Raw genomic sequence first — 24,135 nt, 5'->3', positions numbered from 1 at the left:
GGGGGTCGTGTGGCACCTTGTTGGAAAGTGATTTCAGTCCTCTGTTCAGCAATATAAAGTTTTTTGAGTTTGATGCAATCATAACTGAGAAAATTAATTTTTACAATTAAATTAAATGTTCAAAATGACATCCCTGTAACACGCTCCTTACTAACCTAGAATCCTGGAAAAAATCTTTGAAGATACTAAAATATCAGACAAAAAGCCAAATAAACAATTGAAAGGAATCTAGTAGGCTGCTGTCATTTAGGTAGTTGAAGTTACTAAAAGACGTCAGTATAATATTTGTGGGTGTATTAAATTTAATTATGGCTCATTTGTCCGAGACTCAAAGAATATACATTTCAATTATGATTGATTGTGGTAATAAAACAAGAACTTAAAAGGAGATTTGTGAAATTTCTAATAATAAATACCCTGGTCAATACGTGTCACAGTCTACAGTTAGCAAAATTGTAAAAAAGTTTCGTGAAACTTGACATGTAAAAAATATTGAAAAACCAGGTAGGAATGTTCAATTTACTGATGAAACAAGTTAGATGTACTTGTAGAGATTGAGGAAAATCCGCATAAGACAACTCGAGAACTTGCCGCCAACAATAATGTAAGTAAATCATCTATTTTGAGAGTTCTGCATAAAGAAAAATACTACCCTTACAAGGTTCAGTTGGTTCAGGAGTTAAATGAGAATGATCCTGATAGAAGGCAAAAATTCTGTGCATTGATGGTGGACAGAATGAACGCAGATTTGCAGTTCATAAACAAAATAGTGTTTTCTGATGAAGCGACGTTTTATTTAAACGGAACAGTTAACAGACAAAACTGTAGATATTGGAGCAGAGAAAATCCTCACTGGATGTGTGCGACTCACACTCAATATCCTAAAAAAGTTAACGTTTGGGCTGGTATCATCAACAAAAAAAATTATTGGCCCTTATCCATCTAGATTTTTAGTGCCTACATTACAAATACATTTTCCTGATGTTAATCATCAAAATGAGATAGATCGAACTATTTACTACCAACAAGACGGAGCTCCACCGCATTTTGCACGTACAGTTAGAAATTATTTAAACTATTATAAAACTTTGTTATTACGGATTCGATGAGAAAAGTCAATCTTTTTTCAAAATCTTTCTTCGATAATAGAACACAGCGTATTCTCATCAATAATAACTCATCATCAGAACTGAAAGTGATACATGCAGCACCTCAGGGCTCTATACTTGCACCTCTCCTATTTATTATTCATACTTCCGATTTTTCCAAAATACTGAAGAGTTTTCAACTACATACCATCTTTAACTGTTTATAATCGTGATTTCTTATTTTTCAAATGTTCAAATGATCAGTTGAGTAATGTTTTCTATTTTGGAAGTCGTAATTGACATTTCTTTGCGAATTACCTGAAAAAAATTTTTATCAATAATATTATTGTTTATTAAGTGAACAATTTGTTACAAACAAATTCTCAAATTCTAAACTGCTGAAAATTACAGTAACAATCATACATTCTAGAAATCTAAAGATTTTTTTTTATTGTTCTTTCAAAAATTATGTGCTACAAAAGTTGCATGAACCACTCATTTTGTAAATTAAAAAGTGTACATAACTCTGAAACTTTTGAAGATATAAAAATCAACATTGAATACATTCCTATTGAGAATTGATAGATCTTTCAAATGAGCTTCTTAAATAATTTGTAACTATTATTATTCGATTGTTATTTGCATTTGTTTACGAGAATAACAGGCATTTTTGACGGTTTCGCAATTTTTTTACTTCTTGCATGATAAACAATGATGATATACTTTCAGAGAAATGTTGTTTATTTATTCAATCTGCAACCAATGCAATTATTTATTCAAAAATAATTTGGTTTTTTATCTGAAAATTTATTATCTTACAATTTTTCAATTTTTTGAATTTTCTCTTGTGAATTTTCGAAACTTGTACGATACGTAGAGACAATTTTAGTACCTGCTATACTTGAGAGTATACTAAACTATTTGAACCTTACACAATTTTAAAAAAATAATAAAATGATTCATAACAATAATTTACGGTTCAAATCAATTCAAAATAAAATGATCACAAAAATAGCCGAATAATAATGAATACTTTGTTACGAACGATCATAAAAAATTGAAAATCGTTGTTGAAGAACACAAAATTCCAATATTATTTTCAAATACCCACATAATCTATTTCTTTATGAACAATTCATAAACAAATGAGGCTGAAAATTTTTGATCAACCTACCGAATATCTCAACTTAGTAACGTAACGTAAAAACATACCTTGTTCTCTTGATATGGAAGGCTTATACCAATATTTGGAAGTGTCTCTAACAAACTTGACGTTGGCTGCAGAAACTTCATGCGGCGACTCATTATTGGAATTCACGGAACTCCTTCTGGAAGTTCCATAGTAAACTGTTGGTGACGAAGAACCGTTGTAGCTTGGACTCTTTGGACTATATTGATAATTTTCTGATTCCCTGAATCCTGAAGTTGGAGTAACCGAAACGCTGCGGTGGGTTGGAGTGTTGGTGTATTCGATGCCAGAACCATTAGTGAGTTCTGTTGGGGATGTCGGTCGGTCCTTTCTGTGGAAAAATTTATTACTTTCAGTATTTTATTTGGAAATGTTTGAATTTCCTACACAAAGTAAAAATATTGAATATTGTGATATATAGATGCATGATGGCAGTCAGTTCTTTGGAGTTAATGATTTGTTTGTAATATTTTTCATTTGTAATATTGAAACTTATGCGATGGAATATGTCCCTTTTTTATATATAATTCCGGACAGAGATAACTTTGTCATTTCAAATAGAACATCCTGTATTTTTTTGGTCTGAAAAATATAGAATTCAATTATTTTTTAATTCACTCAATTCAATTCTTTCAATCAAAATAGCTTTGAAACAACATTTATTCAATTTAGCGAAAGAATTCTTATTGACAGTTATTGTTAATAAAATATCATTAACAAAAATGAAGAATGAAAATTAAAAAATCGAAGTCAAAAAGCAGGACCAATTGATCAGTTTCGACGAGGAAAGCCCCTACACCAACGTTCCTGTCGAAGAAGCACTTCAAATTATACAGAAGAAGCTACCCGAAGATGGGGACCCGAAAGATAGAATAAGTTATCATTGAATTACTAGGATGTTGTGTACGAAACTGCTATTTCCAACTGAAGGACGAATTCTTTACACAAGATGAGGGACTGCCAATGGGATCGCCACTTTCACCGGTTATAGCTGATATATATGAAGTGGTTTGAAACTCTGGCCATTGAAGAAGCCCACAAGAAGCCCCGAGTCTGGTTAAGATACATAGACAACACCTCCATAATATGGAACCATGGGAATGCAGAACTAGACACTTTCCTGAAACAAATCAACAACGTAAGTCCTTCCATCACTTTCATAATGGAGAAGGAACGAAGGAACGAAAATGCCATTCTTAGACGTATTGGTGAAGAGGACCGACACTGAACGGGAAACATCTGTATACCGAAAACCTACTCACACGGGACAGTATCTGAACCAGAAATCCAACCACCATCAATCGACTAAGAGAAGAATCATCAAGACTCTACTAGACCGTGCTTTCGGGCTCTGTAATACAAAGGAAAGTCTCGAAAAGGAACTAGGCATCATAAAAAATGACCTTCAACGGAATGGTTACTCCAGAGTGATAGTAGAACAGGCTTTAGCTGGAAGACAGCAAGAGCTCCACAAGGAACAGAAGCCGCCACAACCAGTACTTGTCCTTCCCCACATCAGAGGATTATCGGAAATGATGAATGAATGATGAATGAAGAAGGATTGGGTCCAAGTATAACATCAGGACCTGCTTCAGATCTGGGCCTAGCAGCCTTACAAAAACCAAGCCACCAAACGTAGACTGCAAATCCAAGAATTGCATTTACCGGATACCCTGCGAGTGCGGAGAATCATACATCGGTGAAACTAAGAGGTCATTGAAAGTTCGCATTGTTGAGCACAAAAAACACACACAGCGAGGAGAAATCAGCAAATCCGGAATCGCAGAACATGTTTGGATTCATTAACATAATATCAAATGGGCTCAAGCTGAAATCATTCACAAAGAAGAACACTGGTTTAGGAGAAAATTCAAAGAAACTGCGTATATGTTGTCCAACAACGCATTCAGTCAAGCCAGCGTAAAGATACGTAATATATGGAAACCTCTAATCAAGAGAAAAACGACCAACTATTGCCAAACGGTCATCTTCCGCTTAAACCAATGAAACGGAGAATGGAAAGAGGGGATTGGTGGAAGCACTCGAATGACCTATAAATAGTCAGATTTGGGAGGCATAAGTCCAGTTATCACACGATTGTGAATACTAACAATCGAAACGTCGTGACATTACTTGGTTTGGAATCTTTTAATATTAATTTTTCATTTTTGGTAATATTTTTTAATCTTCAGCTTTTATTAATATTTCAATTTTTTATATTTTTTGGTTGCTACCAGAATAGATGGTCTGTTATAGGTACACAAGTTATAAAACCCTACCTTTTCGATGTAAACTTTTTTTTTGAAAGAAAAAACCTTAATTTGTGAAATTATAAAACAACAATAAAAATTAGTTGGCGCTCCGGGGTGACTTCATTGATTCCAGTGGGGCATTTGCTTTTTCAACTGCAGGAAAACCAGGAAAAACCTGCAGCACCACATCATCTGAAGATCTTGATCTGCCAATGTGGAAACTTGAATTCTAAAATTTTTTTATAATTTCTAGGAACCTAAGCTTCTGAAGAATGTGCCGCCAAATATATCAAACAACGGATGTGATGGATGAAGCTCCGGCACATTTCAAATTCAGTGTCAGGCATGTTTTGAATATGTACTTTCCGAATAAATGGATTGGTAGGGGAGGACCACGAAAATGGCCTGCGACATCACCAGATTTGACTTGCGTCGATTTTTTCATACACGATACTTGATGAATGAGGTTTACGACACTTCAACAACCACAATGAGAATTATGAAATAGAGAAGGGCTGTTTAAATGTTGAGCAGTCTTTCATAGAGAGGCTGGGTCTTCGTATTCAACAGGATGATCGTCATTTCGAACACCTTTTTCGAATTGAATACATTACTGTTTCATATTTTATTGTTGTTTCAGTTGAATAAAAGAAATTGTATAAGTAGTCTATTTAATGAACTACTGCCAGAATTTGAATGTAAATGGTAACTCCATTTTAGTGAACGGTGAATATTTTCAATGAAGTGAAGTAAAAGAACTGCTTTGTGAGCAAATCAAATGAATGTCATTTCAAAGCTATCTTGATTCGAAAAGTGATTCGAAATAAGAACTACTATTTGAAAAATCCAATCCAATATCTACAAAACTATTTAGGTTAGATATAGGGAATGCCAAAATGAAATAAAAAATAATTGAGATTTATATTGATCAGACCGAAAAAATATAGGGTTTTCCATTCGAAATAACAACGTTATCTTTGTTCGAAGTCATAAAAAAGTGACAATGATTTTTGAACATTCTGTGTAATATCTAGGAACGGGTTTTATTGAAATAAATATTCCAAAACCTCTCTTATGCTTCGTTTATAATAACGGTTATGATTAAATACTCGTATATAGTACCTTGTATGAAATCATATCATTTTTCCCTGGCCTACTCAAAAGTGTAACAAAATACAGGATATTTCCATTAAAACACACAACATTGATATGTCTTATGAGCCATCAAGAAAACTTCAAAATATTTTCTACTGTAGCCCTAATAAGTATTCATATGATGAAGCGGAGAAATTCCCGAAAAATTGAAGGTTTGGTTTACAGGGACCGTGTCGTATGGGATGCCCCACCCTGTATCTTTAGTATTTCGAGGTATTATGCAAATTTGACAGCAACTTCAAAATATGTTTTACTAGTTGTAACCGGGCTTCATGAAAAGATATACTAATTTGTAAATTTGTTCGAAAAGGTCTGCTACGAAACTCAGTGTGACAAGTGAAGTTCCACGCGGGCTTCGCCCGCGTGGAACTTCACTTGTCACACTGAGTTTCGTAGCAGACCTTTTCGAACAAATTTACAAATTAGTATATCTTTTCATGAAGCCAAAACTGCAGTTTTCCAACTTAAAATCTGATGAAATTCAATACAATCTTTGAACCCCTATTTTTTTCCCTTTGGGTGGAAATTCCTGATTCCCTTTCTGGCTGCTTATCGTCTCCCGCCGTCTTACAGTAGACGCAACGTGTGATAACTTTTAAACGACTCGCCCAAATTCTGAACAAATAATTACAATATTCTTTCATCAACCCAAAACTTCAAGTTTCCAACTTCGAAACTGACGAAATGCAATACAATCTTTGAATGCCTATTTTTCCCATTTGGGAGTGAAACTTCCAGATTCCCTCTCTTGATGCTCATTTACGCTATACAAAAAACCTACCTGCATATTTCAAGATTCTATGTTCAGTAGCTTCGGCTAGACGTTAATATAAGAGTGTCAGTCAATCAACAGGAAATTTAAAGGAAATGAGAATCAATATCATGACTTCTCATTCTCATTCCACATTCCTATTGGTTTTGATTCGTGAATTTATGCAGAATTTGCAACTTCAAGAGAGCTATTCTCGTTTCCAAGGCGTGCATGTCAAAACTTCTTGCACAATCTATACAGGAACGTGAACAGGAAAAAATTGCAGAGTGCTAGAAGTGCAAACAAATTCCACTGTGCATTGTGCATATGTGTTGAGTTTAAAAAAATGCATGCGTATGTGTAAGGTTAAAGAATTGAATATCCATTAAAACAATTTCAACAAAATGATATCTTACAGAATAAACATGGAATTAGTAAGAACGTGAGATACATCATTCAGCACTTCCAGTAAGGTGAAAACGTTATTTATGGTATTGAAGAAAACGCAAACAACTACATTCACAGATAAACGAGAGCGTTCTGTTGCCAAGTCAAAATATGATATGCATATGAAATCGTCGACGATTTCAACCCAGGTTTGTTCTACGGTGGCAGAAGGGTTCAAACTTTGTATTCACTACCCTTCCCAGTACCACTGGTGTGGAGTTTTGTCAAACGCCGCGAGTTTATGAGATCTCAAACATTGTTCACTCCCTGAAAGTCTAGTTCATAAGTTCCTTTTAGGTCGAACTGTGCTTGTGAACAAGTGTCATTCGATTCGGAATAGCGTGTAGATGAGTCTTGAAAGAAATCAAATGCCACTTGCAAAACTTCCGGATCAGGTTCTTAGAGTTCGGCAGAGCCGTACTCTTACCATTTGACCTTATAGACCAGGGGTCTCCAAACTCCGGCAGGCGGGCCAAATCCGGCCCGCCAGTGTCATCAATCCGACCCGCGACAGACAATGATTTACTGTCATCAATCTGGCCCGCGACAGCCAATGATTACCTAATTGTTGTTACTATTGCTGTGATAAGTTGAAGAAGAAAACACAGAACGATAATTACTCGGTTTTATTCACTTGCAAGGTAAAACTTAACGACAAAAATGATGAAAAAGAAAACTTAACTTAAGTATATGAGTTTGAGCATATTAATAACTAACAAATAATTGAAATGAATCACGGTAAAACAAAAACACTAATGAGATTTATGTAATTGTGATTTTCCACCGACAATACTTTGTAGTTGTGGATCAATTTCACTTGTACCAATTATCAAAAGAGATTCAAGATGCTCATCGGTTAATTGAGATCTGTAAACATTCTTTGTGTACTTCATCTTGGAAAACGTTTTCTCACACAAGTAAGTAGTACCAAAAACAGAAAACAACCCACGAGCAAATTTATGCAAATTAGCAAGTTGTTCCAGTGGAAGACTCTTATAAAATGCCAACAAAGATGACTTTTGATATTTGTTCTCGAGCATATCACTGCACCGTAAATCAATAATTTCCATTTGGACTTCCGGAGCCAGGGTTTCAATGTCAGAATCAAAAGGATTTTGAAAAAGCTTAATTTCATTCGCAATGACATCAAAATCTGAAAAACGAGTATCAAAATTTATTTTCAAAGCAATCAAAGTTTCTTTTGCAGAATTGTGGGAAATTCAGTCTCTATAGTGTGGCTGAATATTTCACATGTTTCAAAATGTGTGAAACATTTTTTACGTAATTGCGATTGAAATAGTATTATTTTCTGCCTCAAGGATTTGATATTGGTGTATAAATCAGGGAGAAGCTGATTTTCTCCTTGCAATCTCAAATTCAGTTCGTTCATGTCAAATCGAAATAAAAGGCTAACTTCCACATCCATTCACTATTTTCTAAATCGGCAAAAGGGCGTTGCTTCTCATTTAAAAAAATTTCGATCTCTGTTCGAAGTTCAAAAAAGCGCTTAAGGACTTTTCCGCAACCAAGCCAGCGTACAGCAGTATAATATGGTAAATCATTTTCTCCAATCTGTTGAATAAACTCGCGGAATTGTCGGTGATTCAGCCCAGTGGATCTGATGAAGTTAACAACTGATATGACTGAATTTAGAACTTTAGACATATCCGAACATTATCCGCACAAGGACTGTTGATGAATGATACAATGTAGGACTAATGGTTTTGAACCACTATCATTTTCTAAAGCCTTTGACACAAGTGCAACCACTCCTTTATTTTTACCATACATATTCTGGCCTCCATCAGTTGTTATAGATTTCAAATTTCTCCATCGAAGGTTCTTTTTATTAATGGCATTTTCAACTCCCTTAAAAATATTTGCTCCAGTTGTCGTGCCGTGAATACTATCAATATCAGGAAGTTCTTCATACACTTCATAGCTTTTATCTACTCCGCGAATAAAAATCAACACCTGAGCAGTATCTGACACATCCGCTAACTCATCCAATGCTAGAGAAAACCACTCATGATGTCCATTTTTGTCAGACAGTTGAGATGATATATTTTTTGCGATGTCTTGCACCCTCCGAGCCACGGTGTTTGCTGACAAACTGACACTTTTAAATAAATTTACCTTTTCGGGGCATATTTCTTCAGCTACTGCAATCAAGCATTCTTTTATCATTTCTCCATCGGTGAATGGTTTGCCACGTTTTCCGATTTCAAGAGCCACACGAAAGCTGGCGCGAATTGCAGACTCTTGTTCAGTATTCGCTTTGGTGAACAAAGATTGCTGCGATTTGAGTCCGCGTTTCAAAGCTTCAAATTTTTCATTCCGCAAACTTCATACTTGGAGTAACTTTGAAGATGTTTCGATTCATAGTGTCGTTTAATGTTATAGTCTTTGAGAACAGCTATGGTTTCATTAGAAATTAAACGTAGCGCCTCATTACTGGACTCAATCACAAAATACTGAAAGTTCCATTTTTCTTGGAACCTTCTGCATTCACTGTCGATTTTTCGCTTCTTTTCCATACTAACAAATCACACATTAAAACAATAAGTCAAATCAAAATACTTTTATTGACGGGTGTAACTTTATTTCACAATAGAGAGTTCCGCTTCCTTCGCCTTTCCTACGCAGACTAACTCGCAGTTGCGCCATTAGCCTTTTTATATGCAATTATTACCGCCATCTCGAGGTGATCGGAATACACTAGCTAGAACCAGAACTTTCTCGAACCAACGCGGTAATTCCAAATATTTAATTTCGCCTAATGCCACCTAGCGGGTAGCTGAAAAAGATAGTACATAGTACCACTACTCGCCACTAGATGTCGTTAAGTGTCACAATACACAATAATAATTGAAATGCAAAAAAAGCGTAAGTTTGCTTAGGTCACGCACTTTGCGACTATCCTAGTCTAGAAATATAGTTAAGGGCAGAAATTGGCCCTTGGAACAAACTGAAAAAATCATTATGGCCCGAAGGCTTCAAAGTTTGGAGACCCCTGTTATGGACCACTCACTATACAAACTAATCGGCTTCCTCAAGAAGCTGAGTTAATGTGGTCGAGTAGGAATAGGTGTGAGCCACAATAAACCCTTGAGGGTCCACTCACTTTGGATCTTACCGCAGTGATTCAAATGGCGCTTATTTGGATTGAATTGAATTAGTATTCACTGATATATTACAGTTCAAAGTAGATTCATGAAAACGGACAAAACAACCTGATATTATTCTTTTATGATTTTAGGTTTCCTGCCAAACTTGACGAAAAGTGAAAAAAGCACATAAATCCATAATTTTTTGTCCAAGGATGACATTCATAATCACCTTTGCAATTCAGAAAAGAGTTTGCACTCGATAAAGGTCGGAATATACAGGGTGCCTCATCAAAAAAGAAAATACATTTTACTAAATGAATAGAAAACGCGACGTTCAATTGTTTTTCTGTTAGCACGACGTTGATCAACGGAAAAACTACTGATTCAACCGAACTTGTATCTTCAATAATTAAGAAGTTAGCAATAGTGCCAATTCGAGTTTGATAACACTGTACATTCACGAAGTTCGCTTGTATCACATGAAAAACTTTCACAACGAGTGGAAAGTTCAATCAACATTCCAGTCCTTCAATGAAAAACCAGAAACCAGATTGAAAAAAAGTTGTTCTCAAACTAGACAATATTTATTTTCAACAGGATTCCTCTTTTGGAACGAATTTCACAGTATAAGTGTTTAATGAAAAAACTCGAATGATTTTGCAACTTCTAGATGAAGTTATTCATTCACAATCGACAATTAAGTTGAAAGATTCATCAAGCTCTGTTCCGTCGTGACTAGCTTTTTATTGAGATTGAATTTAGGAGTGGGATAGGCTCCTAGTCTATGAAAATATACCAAAGATCACAGAATTTTCTTCAAAACTAATATATGGTATTTTTTTACTATATGGATAGTTAATTGATTAAGGACTTCACAGGATTTGTTTTTCTAATGATAATAATCGTGTGATATTTACAAGAATCTCGTGAAGGAAATAAAACACAAATAAAGTAAAACGTTCCACATGCTAACGACAAAAAGAAAACAAAACTTTTACCTCTCGGGGGAAAGAGACCACTTCAGTGTACTTTTATTAGATGGCGATGGGAAACTCAAACGTCTATAAATTGTAAAGAAACTCTTAGTCCTTTAATAGTAGATGTAAGTGACACATCGTGATAGGACCATGAATAGATACTTCTCATGACAGTTCAATTTGGGTGTGATGATGAAAATCTTTAACGTATTTGGGAAAAAATCAATTGTGATATTTTCACTGAACATTTTACAAAAACGCAACACTTGTTTCGCTAGTCAATAGTTTCCTCAGGCATGGTCATGATGACTGAATTCTACATGATTAGTGCTTTATGTAACAATTTGAATCTCATGAGCTTTGGCTTCTCAGTGACTAATAATCTACACAAGTTCAGGTATGAAATAATTGAAATTAAGTACATCATTTTTTTTTCTTTTCTTTCTTCTTTCATCCCTTTTTTTTTATTGATTCAACCGTCACTTGATGGAAGTCCATAGTAATTTCATAAACTACACCTTACCTACCATATGATCTCCACAAACTTCATTTGAAAAAATATATCACGACATGTTTCGCTGATACAGTGAATGAATAAACATCATGGAAGAAATTTCAAATTTCACTAACTCATTGTATGGCATTAGGTGAGATGATTACCAATTTCCACATTGAAAATCAGACTTGCCATAGATCACAGATTCAATTCTATTCGGCCATTCAGTAAATTTTGAGAATTCAGAATGTTAACAGATTTATTTGGCTGTCTTGTTTGATAGTTTATTTCACATGTACTTTTTATTATAACATTTTTCAGCCCTGTCCAAAAATTACGACCAAGGTGTCATTCGATTCGTATTTTTGCCTAGAAAGTTTAAGGAAAGGTCCGAAAACGCGCCGATGAAAATTACAAAAGTTATAAACAATTAAGTGAAAAAAAATGGGGCTTTAGTTTTCTCTCAATATCTCAGAAAATTTTCAAAATTTTGGAAATTTGAAAAGAGATTTGAAAAGATCAATGAATTTGCGTAAAAAAAGTCTCGACTCCTGAAACTGTATCTCGATTATTAATAATTTTTACAGAGCCCTGAAAATAGAGCCGAAAGCGGGTAATCTGGTTTCCGCGCGCCTTTCGTCACTCTGACATAAAAATAAAAATAATTATTTAAACATATTAAATGTAAATATTGGGGAATGAAAAAATTCATGTTATGTTGGGATACATCAATAAACAATAATCCGCAGTCAAAAAATGTTTATCCCAATTTTAACGTTAATTATAAATTTGTTAACTTTTTCTGAATTGAAAGTTGATCTAAAAATCCCTATGATTATTAAACTTAAACCCTGGCATTTTTTTCCTTTGGTGAAGTTATCCTTGATAGGCAAAAAAATAGAATACCGTTGCCAAAATAAAAAAAATGTTATTTTCTATTTTTTTATTGACAATTGAAAATTATAATTTTATAAAAATTACATTAAAAAAATTTTTTTTTCAAATTTTTTATTGTTCCAATGTCTCATGGCTAAAAACAAATCAATAATATATTTTTTTAATTTTTTACAGCTATGGTTAATAATTCAATCATGAACTAATACATTGCTTATAAGCAATTCGAAAATTTTTCGTTGCATTATGTTAATGGAAAATAATCATGATTTTTAGAGAAAAAATGGTTTCTTAAAACAATTTATTTGTTGCTAAAAAATGCGATTGTTAATTAACAATCGTTTTTTGCAACTAAATATTAAAATTAAGGAACCGTTTTATTTTTCAATCATAAATTGTATTGTTCTGTAAGGTTTTGAAAAAACTTTTTTTTATTCTTCTTTTAATTGTTTATTTAAAAAAAATGTTATAAACAATTTTTTTTTCAATACTTTGTTCTATAATGAAAGTAACTATGTCTTTTCAACATAAGTCTTTTCAACATAAACTTCGTGTCATACAACAATAAATCATAAGAATTTTATTACTTGCACTTTTAGTAGTTGTAGGATCATTAACATTCACTTATTGTCATATTTGTATGAAGTTTAAGAAAATTAAATGAAGCAATCAGTCATTCTGTTAATTTAATTTTAATGAGTTTACTCATTACCCTTCTTTAAATTTCCGATGCTCACAACTTTAGTAAAAGGCTTGAATTGTTAATAAATTCATAATGAACAAAAACGACTTGAAGCATATCTATTATAACTGCAATGGTTTGAAAATTATTATAATTATATAATTATAAAAGCGAAGGAGCGAATGAAAAAGACAAGTATCAAGGTATCACAATAATAAAAGTTTCATATAAAATAGAATAAATTGAAAAAAAAACACATAGTTACTTTTTTTATAGAACAAAGTATTGAAAAAAAATAAAATAAATTAATTTGTTTATAACAGTTTTTTTCAAATAAACAATCAAAAAAAAATAAAAAAAAGTTTTTTCAAAACCTTAAAGAACAATAGAATTGATAATTAAAAAAAAAACGGTTCCTTAATTTTAATATTTAGTTGCAAAAAACGATTGTTGATCAACAAACGCATTTTTTAGCAACGAAGAAATTTTTTTAAGAAACCATTTTTTTTCTAAAAAATCACGACTTTTTTCCATTAACCTCATGCAAAAAAAAAATTCAAATTGCTTAAAAACAATGTATTTGTTTATAATAAATTTATTAACAATATCTGTAAAAAAAAATTAAAAAAAATATTAATAATTAGTTTTTAGCCATGAGACATTGAAATAATGAAAAATTAAAAAAATAGAAAATAACATTTTTTTTATTTTGGCAACGGTAATCTATTTTTTTGCCTATTAAGGATAACTTCACCAGAGGAAAAAAATGCCAGGGTTTCAGTTCAATAATTATAGGGATTTTTATATTAACTTTCAATTCAGATAAAGTTATCAATTAACAAATTTATAATTAACGTTAAAATTGGGATAAAAGTTTTTTGACTGCGGATTATTGTTTATTGATGAATCCCAACATTACATGAATTTTTTCATTCCTTAAAATTTGCATTTAATATTTTTAAATATTTTTTTTTGTTTTTATGTCAGAGTGACGAAAGGTGCGCGGAAGCCAGACTACGCGCTTTTGGCTCTATTTTCAGGGCTCTGTAAAAATTATAAATAATGGAGATACAGTTTCGGGAGTCGGGACTTTTTTTACGCAAATTCATTGATCTTTTCAAATCTTTTTTCAAATTTCCAAAATTTTGAAAATTTTCCAAAATATTAAGAAAAACTAAAGCCCCATTTTTTTCACTTAATTGTTTATAACTTTTGTAATTTTTATCGGCGCGTTTTCGGACCTTTCCTTATACTTTCTAGACAAAAATACGAATCGAATGACACCTCGGTCGTCATTTTTGTACAGGCCTGAAAAATGTCACCAAATAGAGCTAAATCGAGTACATGTGAACCAGACTAAAATACCAAGGTAGGCTATAACTGATTGTGTAGAACTCAGTCAGTGTGAACACACCTGAGGAAGCAATTGTACAGCAAAACACGTGTTTTGATTTTGTAAACTGTTTCGTGAAAGTCTCACACTTGAACACGTTCGATTTGATGTTGAAATGGATGGTTGCAAACACCATCTCTCTAAAAAAATCGTCCACCACAATTTGTCACCTGTAAACAAAGTTAACTCTCACTCGGACTGATACTCACCGTTGGGTTGTAGGACTCTTTGGTGGTAATCGTTCGGAAGGTATGTCAAATTGTACAGTAGGCGTCGAAGAGTTCGTGTAGGGTGTTCTTGCGTGCACTGGAAAGGCAGGAGTCTGAGGACGGGGAGATGAATTATGTGAAGGACTGGTGTCTGGTTCCGTAGCTGATTGAGACCGCCAGGAATGGACAGAATCTTCCCGATACTAAAAAAAAATGTAATGGTGAATTTATTGAATAACAATAATAATGAAGGCTGCGTGAATTGAAGCGTGTAGGAAGCTCCAAGGAGCGGTGACAGAAACTCCCATTTATTTCTGGTAGAAAATGAGTGTTAAATGAGTTTGAACCTGTTGTTCCGAAAATATTATTGTTCTTCATCTTCTGCTATCATTCGCAAGAGTTGAACTTTTTATGCACATAAATACTGGTAATTGCTAATGAACGTACATAAAAGGTTCAAAAATGGCTTATACATCAATGAAAGTTTCAATTTATCATAAATCAATTATTTATAACACCAACACCAACACCAAACCGTTATTTCAACACCTCGGCACGTGTTTCGATCAGCAAGTGATCAAACTGATCCGACTTATAAAGCTATCCTTATTTATACTATAGATACCTGTTCTATAGTAAAACCAATAATGATTGAGAGTAAAGCGCGTTGTCATATCTAAATTTAACGTTACCAGTTTATAGCAGAATCAAAATATAGTAAGCAGTAGAGTTGTAGGTTGTGGCAAATTATAGATAATACACAATACTAGTACGATTAAAAAGTATTATTTATGACAAAAATCAGTAATGAGCTTGTGATGAGTAATACTTATACATTTCCTGATTACTGACCAGTAAAAATTCATTATTTTCTGTATAGTGTTAGATATTTATTACAACTAGTGGCAACGCTGTACGCAACGATGTCACTGTCTTTGTCACTTTACCGTAACTTCCATCTCATCGTTGCAGTCCTCACTAATGTACTTGCAGCCATGAGCGTATCATTGGTTTGTGAATTATACAGCGTGAATTGTAGTTTTACAGTTAAGTTAGTCAGCAATCGACGTGTTGTGATAACAATTGGTGAAAATAATAGTGCTAATAAGTGTTTAAGCGTTACATAATTATATTTCTACACCGTTCTCAAACTACTCAAAAAATGGGAGACATGGTCGGGCCTTCCACGTCGTAAAAGGTAAAACGGTCGGAGTCTCGGTCAGTAAGAGAAAAACAAATTGTACTGCGAGTATTTCACTGTCTTGAAAGAGATCATCAGCCACCAAAAGATGACTTTGTGCATATGTGCATATAACCAACCAGGCATTTCTACATCATTAAGTTCCTCAATTACAAAAGATAAATTAGTTGATATGTGCTCTGATTATACCGGTGTACCAAAATCATCGATTTACAAAATACTAAGAGAAGCAGAAATTCATGGGGACGTACAAACGCCAAAAACTAGTAGCGGACGAAGAAAAATCACAGTTGATGAAGAAGCCAAAACCAGTATACGCAGAACTATTCACAGTTTCTTTTTCAGAAATGAGCTGCCCACACTACAAACAGTTCTGGAGGCACTTAGCGATCATGAATTGGTCCCAAAAATGGGTAAAGAAACTTTTAGGAAACTTGTACACGAAATGAAATTTACGTACGGAAAAGTTGACAGGAAAAGCATTCTCATTGAACGCCAAGAAATAATAGCATGGAGAAGAAACTATCTAAGAAAAATTGACGAATTTCGGAAGCTCAAAAAAAAATTGTACTTCATGGACAAGACATGGGTTAACCAAGGACATACGGTCAAAAAAGTATGGCAGGATAGTAATATAACAAGTGCACGACAAGCCTTTATTGAAGGTTTGTCAGTTGGGTTAAAACAGCCATCTGGAAAAGGTAGTCGTCTGATAATTACGCATATAGGAAGCAACAGTGGATTTTTACCAAATGGTGAATTCATATTTAAATCTAAGAAAACAGGCGACTATCATGAAGAGATGAATGCGGAGGTGTTTGAAAAATGGTTTGAAGGCATCATTCAACTTGTGGAACCTGGGTCTGTCATCGTCATGGACAATGTCCCATACCATAGTCGACATTAAGAACCATTACCGAAACAATCATGGAAAAAAGCAGCAATTCAAGAATGGTCAATTAATAAGAACATCCAATATAACAAAGATAGTTTAAAGGCAGAACTACTTCAGCTAACAAAATTACACACAGACAAATATAAAAAATTCGCAGTGGATGAAATGGCGTTAAGTCGTGGAATTACAGTTTTAAGGTTACCACCATACCACTGCGAATTAAACCCAATAGAATTAATCTGGGCGCAAGTAAAAGGATATGTGACACGAGAAAACAGAACATTTAAATTACTGGACGTGCAACATCACCTACAAGAAGCTATTCGAACTGTTTCTGCAGAAGACTGGAAGAAATGCATGCAGCATGTTTTAAAAGAGGAGCAAAAAATGTGGGACGTAGACAACCGTATTGAACACAATATTGAACCAATCATAATTCATTTTGATGATAGCGGTAGCAACAGTGACGAATCTGAGGTTGAAGATTAGACGAAAATTTATACATTTACACCTATATTATATTCTATTATCAAAAATTTGTAATTTGTATTTTCTAGTACCCCTGACGATGAGTTTGAGTTACCCGAAAGCTTGAGAATAGTTATAAAGAGTTCACTTATCAATTTCTGCAACCCAATAGTGAAAAAAAGTTATATATATATATATATATATATATATATATATATATATATATATATATATATATAGAGTTTTTTATTAATATTGTTAATTTATTTGGTACCTACTATAATTACCACGATTATTACTCCGTTTTCATAAGGCACACCTAATGACTACAACGATTAGGTAAATTACGATATTGCAAAGTTTTAATGAAATAAATAAAAAATGTGTATGAATATTTTAACTAATTGTACTAAGAATTTTTCTTTCATTCTTAACCCTCTCAAAAATTAATAAGCACGCCCTCAATTTGCTGTCAACTGGGCTTACTTCTACTCTCAATCATTATTGGTTTCAGTATAGGTACCTTATCTACTACTCCTAACAGTTCACATCACTGTGGACAGCACAAACGTGCTGGGCTGAAGTTTCTAGTACATCGTCTTCTGACTGTTCCTCTCACACATGAGAAAGAAGTTCACAAAAGAAAGACGTACAACACAGAAAATAGCAACCACTAACGGTTTTTCGAGGGGTTTTGTAGATGACATAATGAGGAAGAAGAAGTTTAGGTTAAGAATGAACAAAATCTCGACTTTTAAAAAGGACCAAAACCGCCAATACCACTAATACGCGATGATCTGTGGAGAGAGATTTTCAAGGAACTTCAAGGAGCCTTTTAGGAAGTTCAGAAGACAAAGTCGAGTATTCGGAAAATTTACGAAATTAAATATAAGGTCTGTGATGCAAAATATTATTGACAGATAAAAATATCTATTGAAGTAGGATATAGGGAACACTCAGCACACTTAAAAAATGGAAGACCTGAAAAATCAGCAGTCGCTCATCATTGCTTTCAACAGAACCGTTCCATAAAGTTCAGTTCATTAAGATCAGTTAGACAAGTTAACAACAACAGACATCGAACCACTCTATATAGACGATCCTTCAGTTACAATAATATATACAATACAATATATATATATATATATATATATATATATATATATATATATTGTATTGTATATATATATATATATATATATTGTATTGTATATATATATATATATATATATATATATATATATATATATATATATATATATTGTATTGTATATATATATATATATATATATACAATACAATATATATATATATATATATATATATATATATATATATATATATAGTTTGTACAATAATATTCCACAAAAATATAAATTTAGTAAAGTTTCTTCATTTAAGTGCTGTTACAAAAAATATCTCATCGCTGCTCAATCATAAAGCCATTGATTTCATTGATTTCATAGATTTTATACTTCTGAAAATTTTTCAGTAATAAATTTAACATGTTTTCTCTCTCTCTCTTCCCTCTCCCTCCTTCCTCTTTTTTTTCTCTTCTTTTTTCTCTCGTTTAGTTTTCTTTTCTTCAAGGCTAGAACTAAGATCAACAGTACCCTTTCGGTACATGTTGTTTCTAGCCTTATTTGTAGTTTCTTTTTTTATCATTTTTATAGATTGTATATTTATTGTATTTATATGGAACTACAAATAAATATTATTATTATTATCTAGATGCCTATGAGAGTGTAGAAATGAGTAAACATAATAATGTAATGTATACTATGTAGCTTGTTAAAATAATATTTTATTCATTAGATTCAACTGAATATTAGATAAGGACACATTGTAAAATTGATTTGAGACTAGTAGATGAGGCAATATTGTGAAATCAATTTAAGACACTTAAGACGGAAGTACCTAGAACAGGTATCTATGGTATAAGTGAGGATAGCTTTGTAAGTAGAATTAGTTTGATCTTCCTCTTGAAGATGATGACTTGGTGATCGAAACACGTGTCGAGGTGTTAAAATAACGGTTTGGTGTTGGGATAAATCCACCATTGTGACTACTGGAAGAACAAAAAGAGATAGAAGATATAATTGATGATTTGAGTACAAAATATCTATTGATTTGATAAAATTACAGCCAGAATCATAAAGAGAGTTAAATCAGAATTATCACCTCTGCTTGAATTTCTGAAAACCTGAGAATTGCGAAAGTTTTGTCAATTTTCAAAAACCAATTTCTGTTTTACCAATTATATCCAAAATTCATGAAAGAGCAATGTACTTATAACAAGTCATTGAAATATTTGGAATCCATTCATTCCTTGTATTCCAAACAATATAGCATTCGAAAGTCCAGTGATACAGTATGTGCAGCTTTGGATATTATTTCTAATATTCAAACCTCTTGCAAAGCTTTTGTTGGAATAATCATTTGAGATTAGGATTTTCATGTTTCAAAATAATTTAAGTGTTGTAAAATAAGGTAGGTTCATTGAAAAAATAGGTTGTGAAGTACTGCAAAGATATATATTAGAATTTACTCTTTCCCAGTTTAATAAATTTCATTTCGGAATTACAGCTTTCTGAAAAATTAGTACTATCTGCTGATGATACAACTTTTTGATCTATTGCAATGAAGATTCACAATAAATACATTAACAAATGAAATCAGATTTATAACAAATATATATTTGGCTCAATATACATAAATCAACTCTGAATTTTGAAAAATATGATGGAATATTGTGTTTAGTGTACTAAATTTATTAAAAAAATGTAATTATGTGTAGTGTTACCACGTACAAGTTGTTGAAGCTCTCGACAACTTCTGTTGGTTCATTGTAATGTTTATTGTATTTATCGTGTATTACTCTAGTATGTTCATTTACTATCAATAAACAATATTCATATTTGTTGATAAAAAGACCTGTAAAACAACAATTTCCAAATGAGTGTTACGACACAACAAAATTTTAAATTATTATTAACAAAATTATTATTAACAAGCTTTTATCCGAAGCATTAGATAACAATGGCCAAGTGGATGTTATATACATCGATTTCTCCAAAGCATTCGATAAAATTGATCATGGTATCTTGCTCAATAAAAACTGATGAGTTTCGATTTTTCGAATACTGCCTGTCAGCTGATGCAATCCTTCCTATCTGACATGTAGAAAACAATTCGTGTCCTATAACGGTTATAAATCTAGAACATATATAGCTTCTTCTGGTGTGCCTCGGGGCTCCAACCAAGGTCCTCTTTTGTTTCTATTGTTTATTAATGACTTATGCGAAAGTTTAGCTTGTGAGCGGTTATGCTTCGCGACTGACTTGAAATTATTTTCTATAATTAAGAAAGTAGGTGATTGTGTAAATCTTCAATCTCAATTAGAATTTCTTGTTGCTTGGTGTAGCAATAATAAATTGAAACTCAATGTGGAGAAATGTGAGTTTTAGCCGAAAAAAATGGGTTTATACATTCCCGTATGTAATACAGGGTTCAGATCTGCTGAGATGTAATGAGATCAAAGACCTAGGGGTAATATTCGATCATAAATTAACATTTGGTAGACATATTTCACAAAAAGTTTCAGAATCTCTCAGAGCTTATGGTTTCATTGTTAGAAATTGCAGAAACTTTCATAATATTAAAGCCATGAAGCTGTTGTGTTTCACCTACGTACGTTCGAAGATAGAATATGCAAGTATCGTCTGGAGTCCATTCTATGAGATTCATAACATAGCCATTGAAAGAGTTCAAAGAACTAAGTTTCAGAATAGATGGTTCTTACCCTGAGAGAGGTATCGTATATGACCGTTCGGAACATTTTAGTTTAGAGCATCGCAGAAAATGGGCGTCGCTCATATTTTTATTCAAGTTAGTGAATGAGAGAGTTGACTGTCCTAAAATTCTAGAACAAATCAACTTCAATGTACCACAGCCAGCTTCACGATCTCATTTCATTTTTAGACCTCTCAGAGCAAGAACTAACATTATCTTAATTCTCCAATATATGTTATGTGCACAAATTTCAATAACATTTGTACCTATGGTGATTTATTCTTCACTAACCTTCATAGCATTACTAGAATTGCTAATGTGTACTTGAAGTAGGTAATTAGAATTAGTTTTTCTTTTTTAATCATTTTATTTTTCATTTATGGTTAAGTATTGTGAATACACTTTTATATTGTCCTGAAAAGGGGTAACTGTTGGACAATGTCAGCTATTATTATTATTATTATTTTTGTTTCACCGTAGTGTGCGCTGGCCAGGCCCTATATCCGCCGAAGCCCCGATACATTCGGGAGGGCGCGGCAGCATTATCAACCACACCCCACACCGAGGGGTGAGTGATCATTGGGTCCGAGAATCATGTGACCTGAGCAAGCGCATTTCCCTTTTTTGTATCAGATGGAGTAGTAGAAAGCCAAAAACTTCCTTTCCCAAAAACTTTATTTATTTGTATCATCTAAAGCTAATTTAGTTCTCACTCATTGATTCAAAACTACAGTATTCAAATACAACTTTGAAACCAGAATGAAGCTGTTAAATGCATTTTTCATCTCCCTTTTTAGAGCCAACTTAAAATCTATATAAACCAGAGAGTATACCTGATTCTATTTATGAATTAATAATATACACGTTTCACTATGAAACTAGAAATTTACATGATCATCATAAAAACAGATCAATAATCTGTTAAGAAAGAATCTCAAATCAGCGTTTTTCAGAAAATATATATTTTACAAACGAATAGTTGTATATCATGAATTACCAAATAACAAACACTTTTGCAACATAGAAAAACTCAAAATAGCAATGAAGATCTATTTGTTTTGATTATTTACATGATCATATTTGTTTGGTTTTTCTGTTATAAATTGAACCAATTCTGAAATGGCTTCCGTTCAAGATATATGTATAAATATTTCTAGTGTGTATAATTCCCTGTATAAGCCATTGTAGTTTCTTGGAAATGAACGAATAAATGAAATGTGTTAGTAGTACCTGCCATGCAGATGGTGTGTTAGGGCTGTTACTGGACTTATCAGAACCACTGGATAAGTTAGCTATGAGGTCACTTAATGCATCAAGGCGGGTGCTTTCGTCTTGCAAGTCTGTAGGTCTGTCTGTGGGTGAACTATCAGTGCTATTTTCACTCTCAATACCCACCATGGCCGAATTATAACGAGGGCTGCTTTGTTTGTAATGCTGTTGCTGCTGCTGTTGCTGTTGTTCAACCAAAGACAGTAAACCATTATCGACCTGGTCGATTCCTTCGGAAGATTGGCGAACTATCTGTCCCATTGGATTAGCTGCTAGGATTTGTGCCGGGCTATGGTTACTATTCTGGAAGATTCAGAGCAAATTAGTTAAATGAATTGACACTGAGTACCGTTGATACCAAGAACAATAATACCAAACACAATAGTCCGGTCAAATTAGACTAAAAATAAAAGTGAAGGTACATAAATTTACAACAAGCTGCAAATGCGTGTAATAGTTCAAAACATAGTTAAAAATAAGATTTTGAAATTCCGAATGATTGCGATGCCTGGAAAAAAATTTATTCAAGGTTAAAGGTCAAAAATCTCGAAAAAAATAGTTTTTCGCGATTTTCAGGAAAACGGTAAGTTTTATCATAAAATAACCTCAGATAAAAAATGTATCAATATTTTTTTTCTTAGAGCCACCGTTTCTGAGATACGACGAGTCAAAAAGTTGTGATCGTCATTATGTGCATAAGTATGTCACGTATATACATCTCTGAAATTGTAATTTGAGTAAAAATATTTTTCTATCGGTATACATAAGTATGGATATAAGAATATCAGGTAGAATAAAATCCAGTCCCTTAATTTGTACGCTATTGTAACCTTGATTGTTTCCAACAGGCCAATATTGAAATCAACAATACTAATACGAAAATACCTGGGGTTTCTTCCGTCCGTACCTCAACCGGAAGTTTGTTATAAAATTTTGTCCCTGCATAGGAAGGGCAATTTTCGAAAAATGCAGTCGAGTGCTTTTTTAATCTGATTTTATTCTTTTGTCTAGTAGGATAGGTATGAAAATCTGAGTTTTGAAGGTGCGTGTCTTATTTCTTCATAAACAAACAAACGCATTTATAAATATATGATTCTATTTTCAATAAAAATTTGTTTGCACGAATCTCTATAGGCAAGATTGAATATCAAACGGATAACTTTTTTTTGGGAGACAAAAATTCTGTTTATATCAGAAGAACAGCCCCACACTGCTATATTGTTGGAAATATGAGGATAGAATATGGCATAATAAACATTTAACAGCTGAGATTTATTTAAAATTGAAGTTAACTGTCTTAGGGCATAGTATGCGCTGTTAAGTTTATTATTCACTTGATTAATGCTAGATTGAAATGACATATCACTATCTATGCATATGCCAAGAAATTTAGTTTTTTCTGATGAGTTGATGAGATCATTATTGACTTTGACCTGTAAATTTTTTATTTTTCTCTGGTTTCTGTAATGGAACTGCAACAAAACAGTTTTCTTCGAATTTACAATTAAAGAATTCCTGCGACACCAGCTCGTGAATTCTACAGATAATTTGTTGAGTTTGTCCTGGAGTTCCTCAGGACTATTTGCATCAGTGGCAAGTGTCGAGTCGTCAGCATATAAGACTACAGAATCTGTACTAATATGGTTTGTCATATCATTTACATACAATAAAAAAATTAGTGGGCCCAAAATGGATCCTTGCGGAACACCTGAATCCATATTATATGACAAAGACTGCTTTTCTTCTACTTTCACATGTATTCTTCTGAATGTTAAATACGATTTCAACCACAGGAGAAAATTACCCCTGAAGCCAAGAGAATGCAACTTGCTTAGAATTATATTCAAATCAATGACATCAAATGCTT

At 33.0% G+C, this 24,135-nt stretch overlaps 1 protein-coding gene across 22 annotated transcripts in view; it reads right to left on the bottom strand.

The window, feature by feature from the left end:
* The window catches only part of by (focal adhesion protein tensin), a 687,936-nt gene that overhangs the window by 20,597 nt on the left and 643,204 nt on the right, over positions 1–24,135 (bottom strand). For 19 of the 22 annotated variants that reach the window (XM_074176595.1, XM_074176594.1, XM_074176596.1 and 16 more), the window contains 4 exons: positions 22,230–22,571; positions 14,644–14,846; positions 10,991–11,053; positions 2,301–2,608 (listed from right to left, as the gene is read on the bottom strand). In XM_074176595.1, the coding sequence (XP_074032696.1) occupies positions 2,301–2,608; positions 10,991–11,053; positions 14,644–14,846; positions 22,230–22,571 (916 nt within the window). The remainder of the gene's footprint in view (positions 1–2,300; positions 2,609–10,990; positions 11,054–14,643; positions 14,847–22,229; positions 22,572–24,135) is intronic. The other 3 variants (XM_074176601.1, XM_074176604.1, XM_074176599.1) reach the window with 3 other exon arrangements.

The sequence above is a fragment of the Leptinotarsa decemlineata genome, unplaced genomic scaffold (assembly GCF_025532065.1).
Source record: "Leptinotarsa decemlineata unplaced genomic scaffold, Ldec_3_MD MMD2_tig00001973_RagTag_RagTag, whole genome shotgun sequence".
NCBI lineage: Eukaryota > Metazoa > Arthropoda > Insecta > Coleoptera > Chrysomelidae > Leptinotarsa > Leptinotarsa decemlineata.
This window is presented reverse-complemented; position numbering and strand designations above follow the sequence as displayed.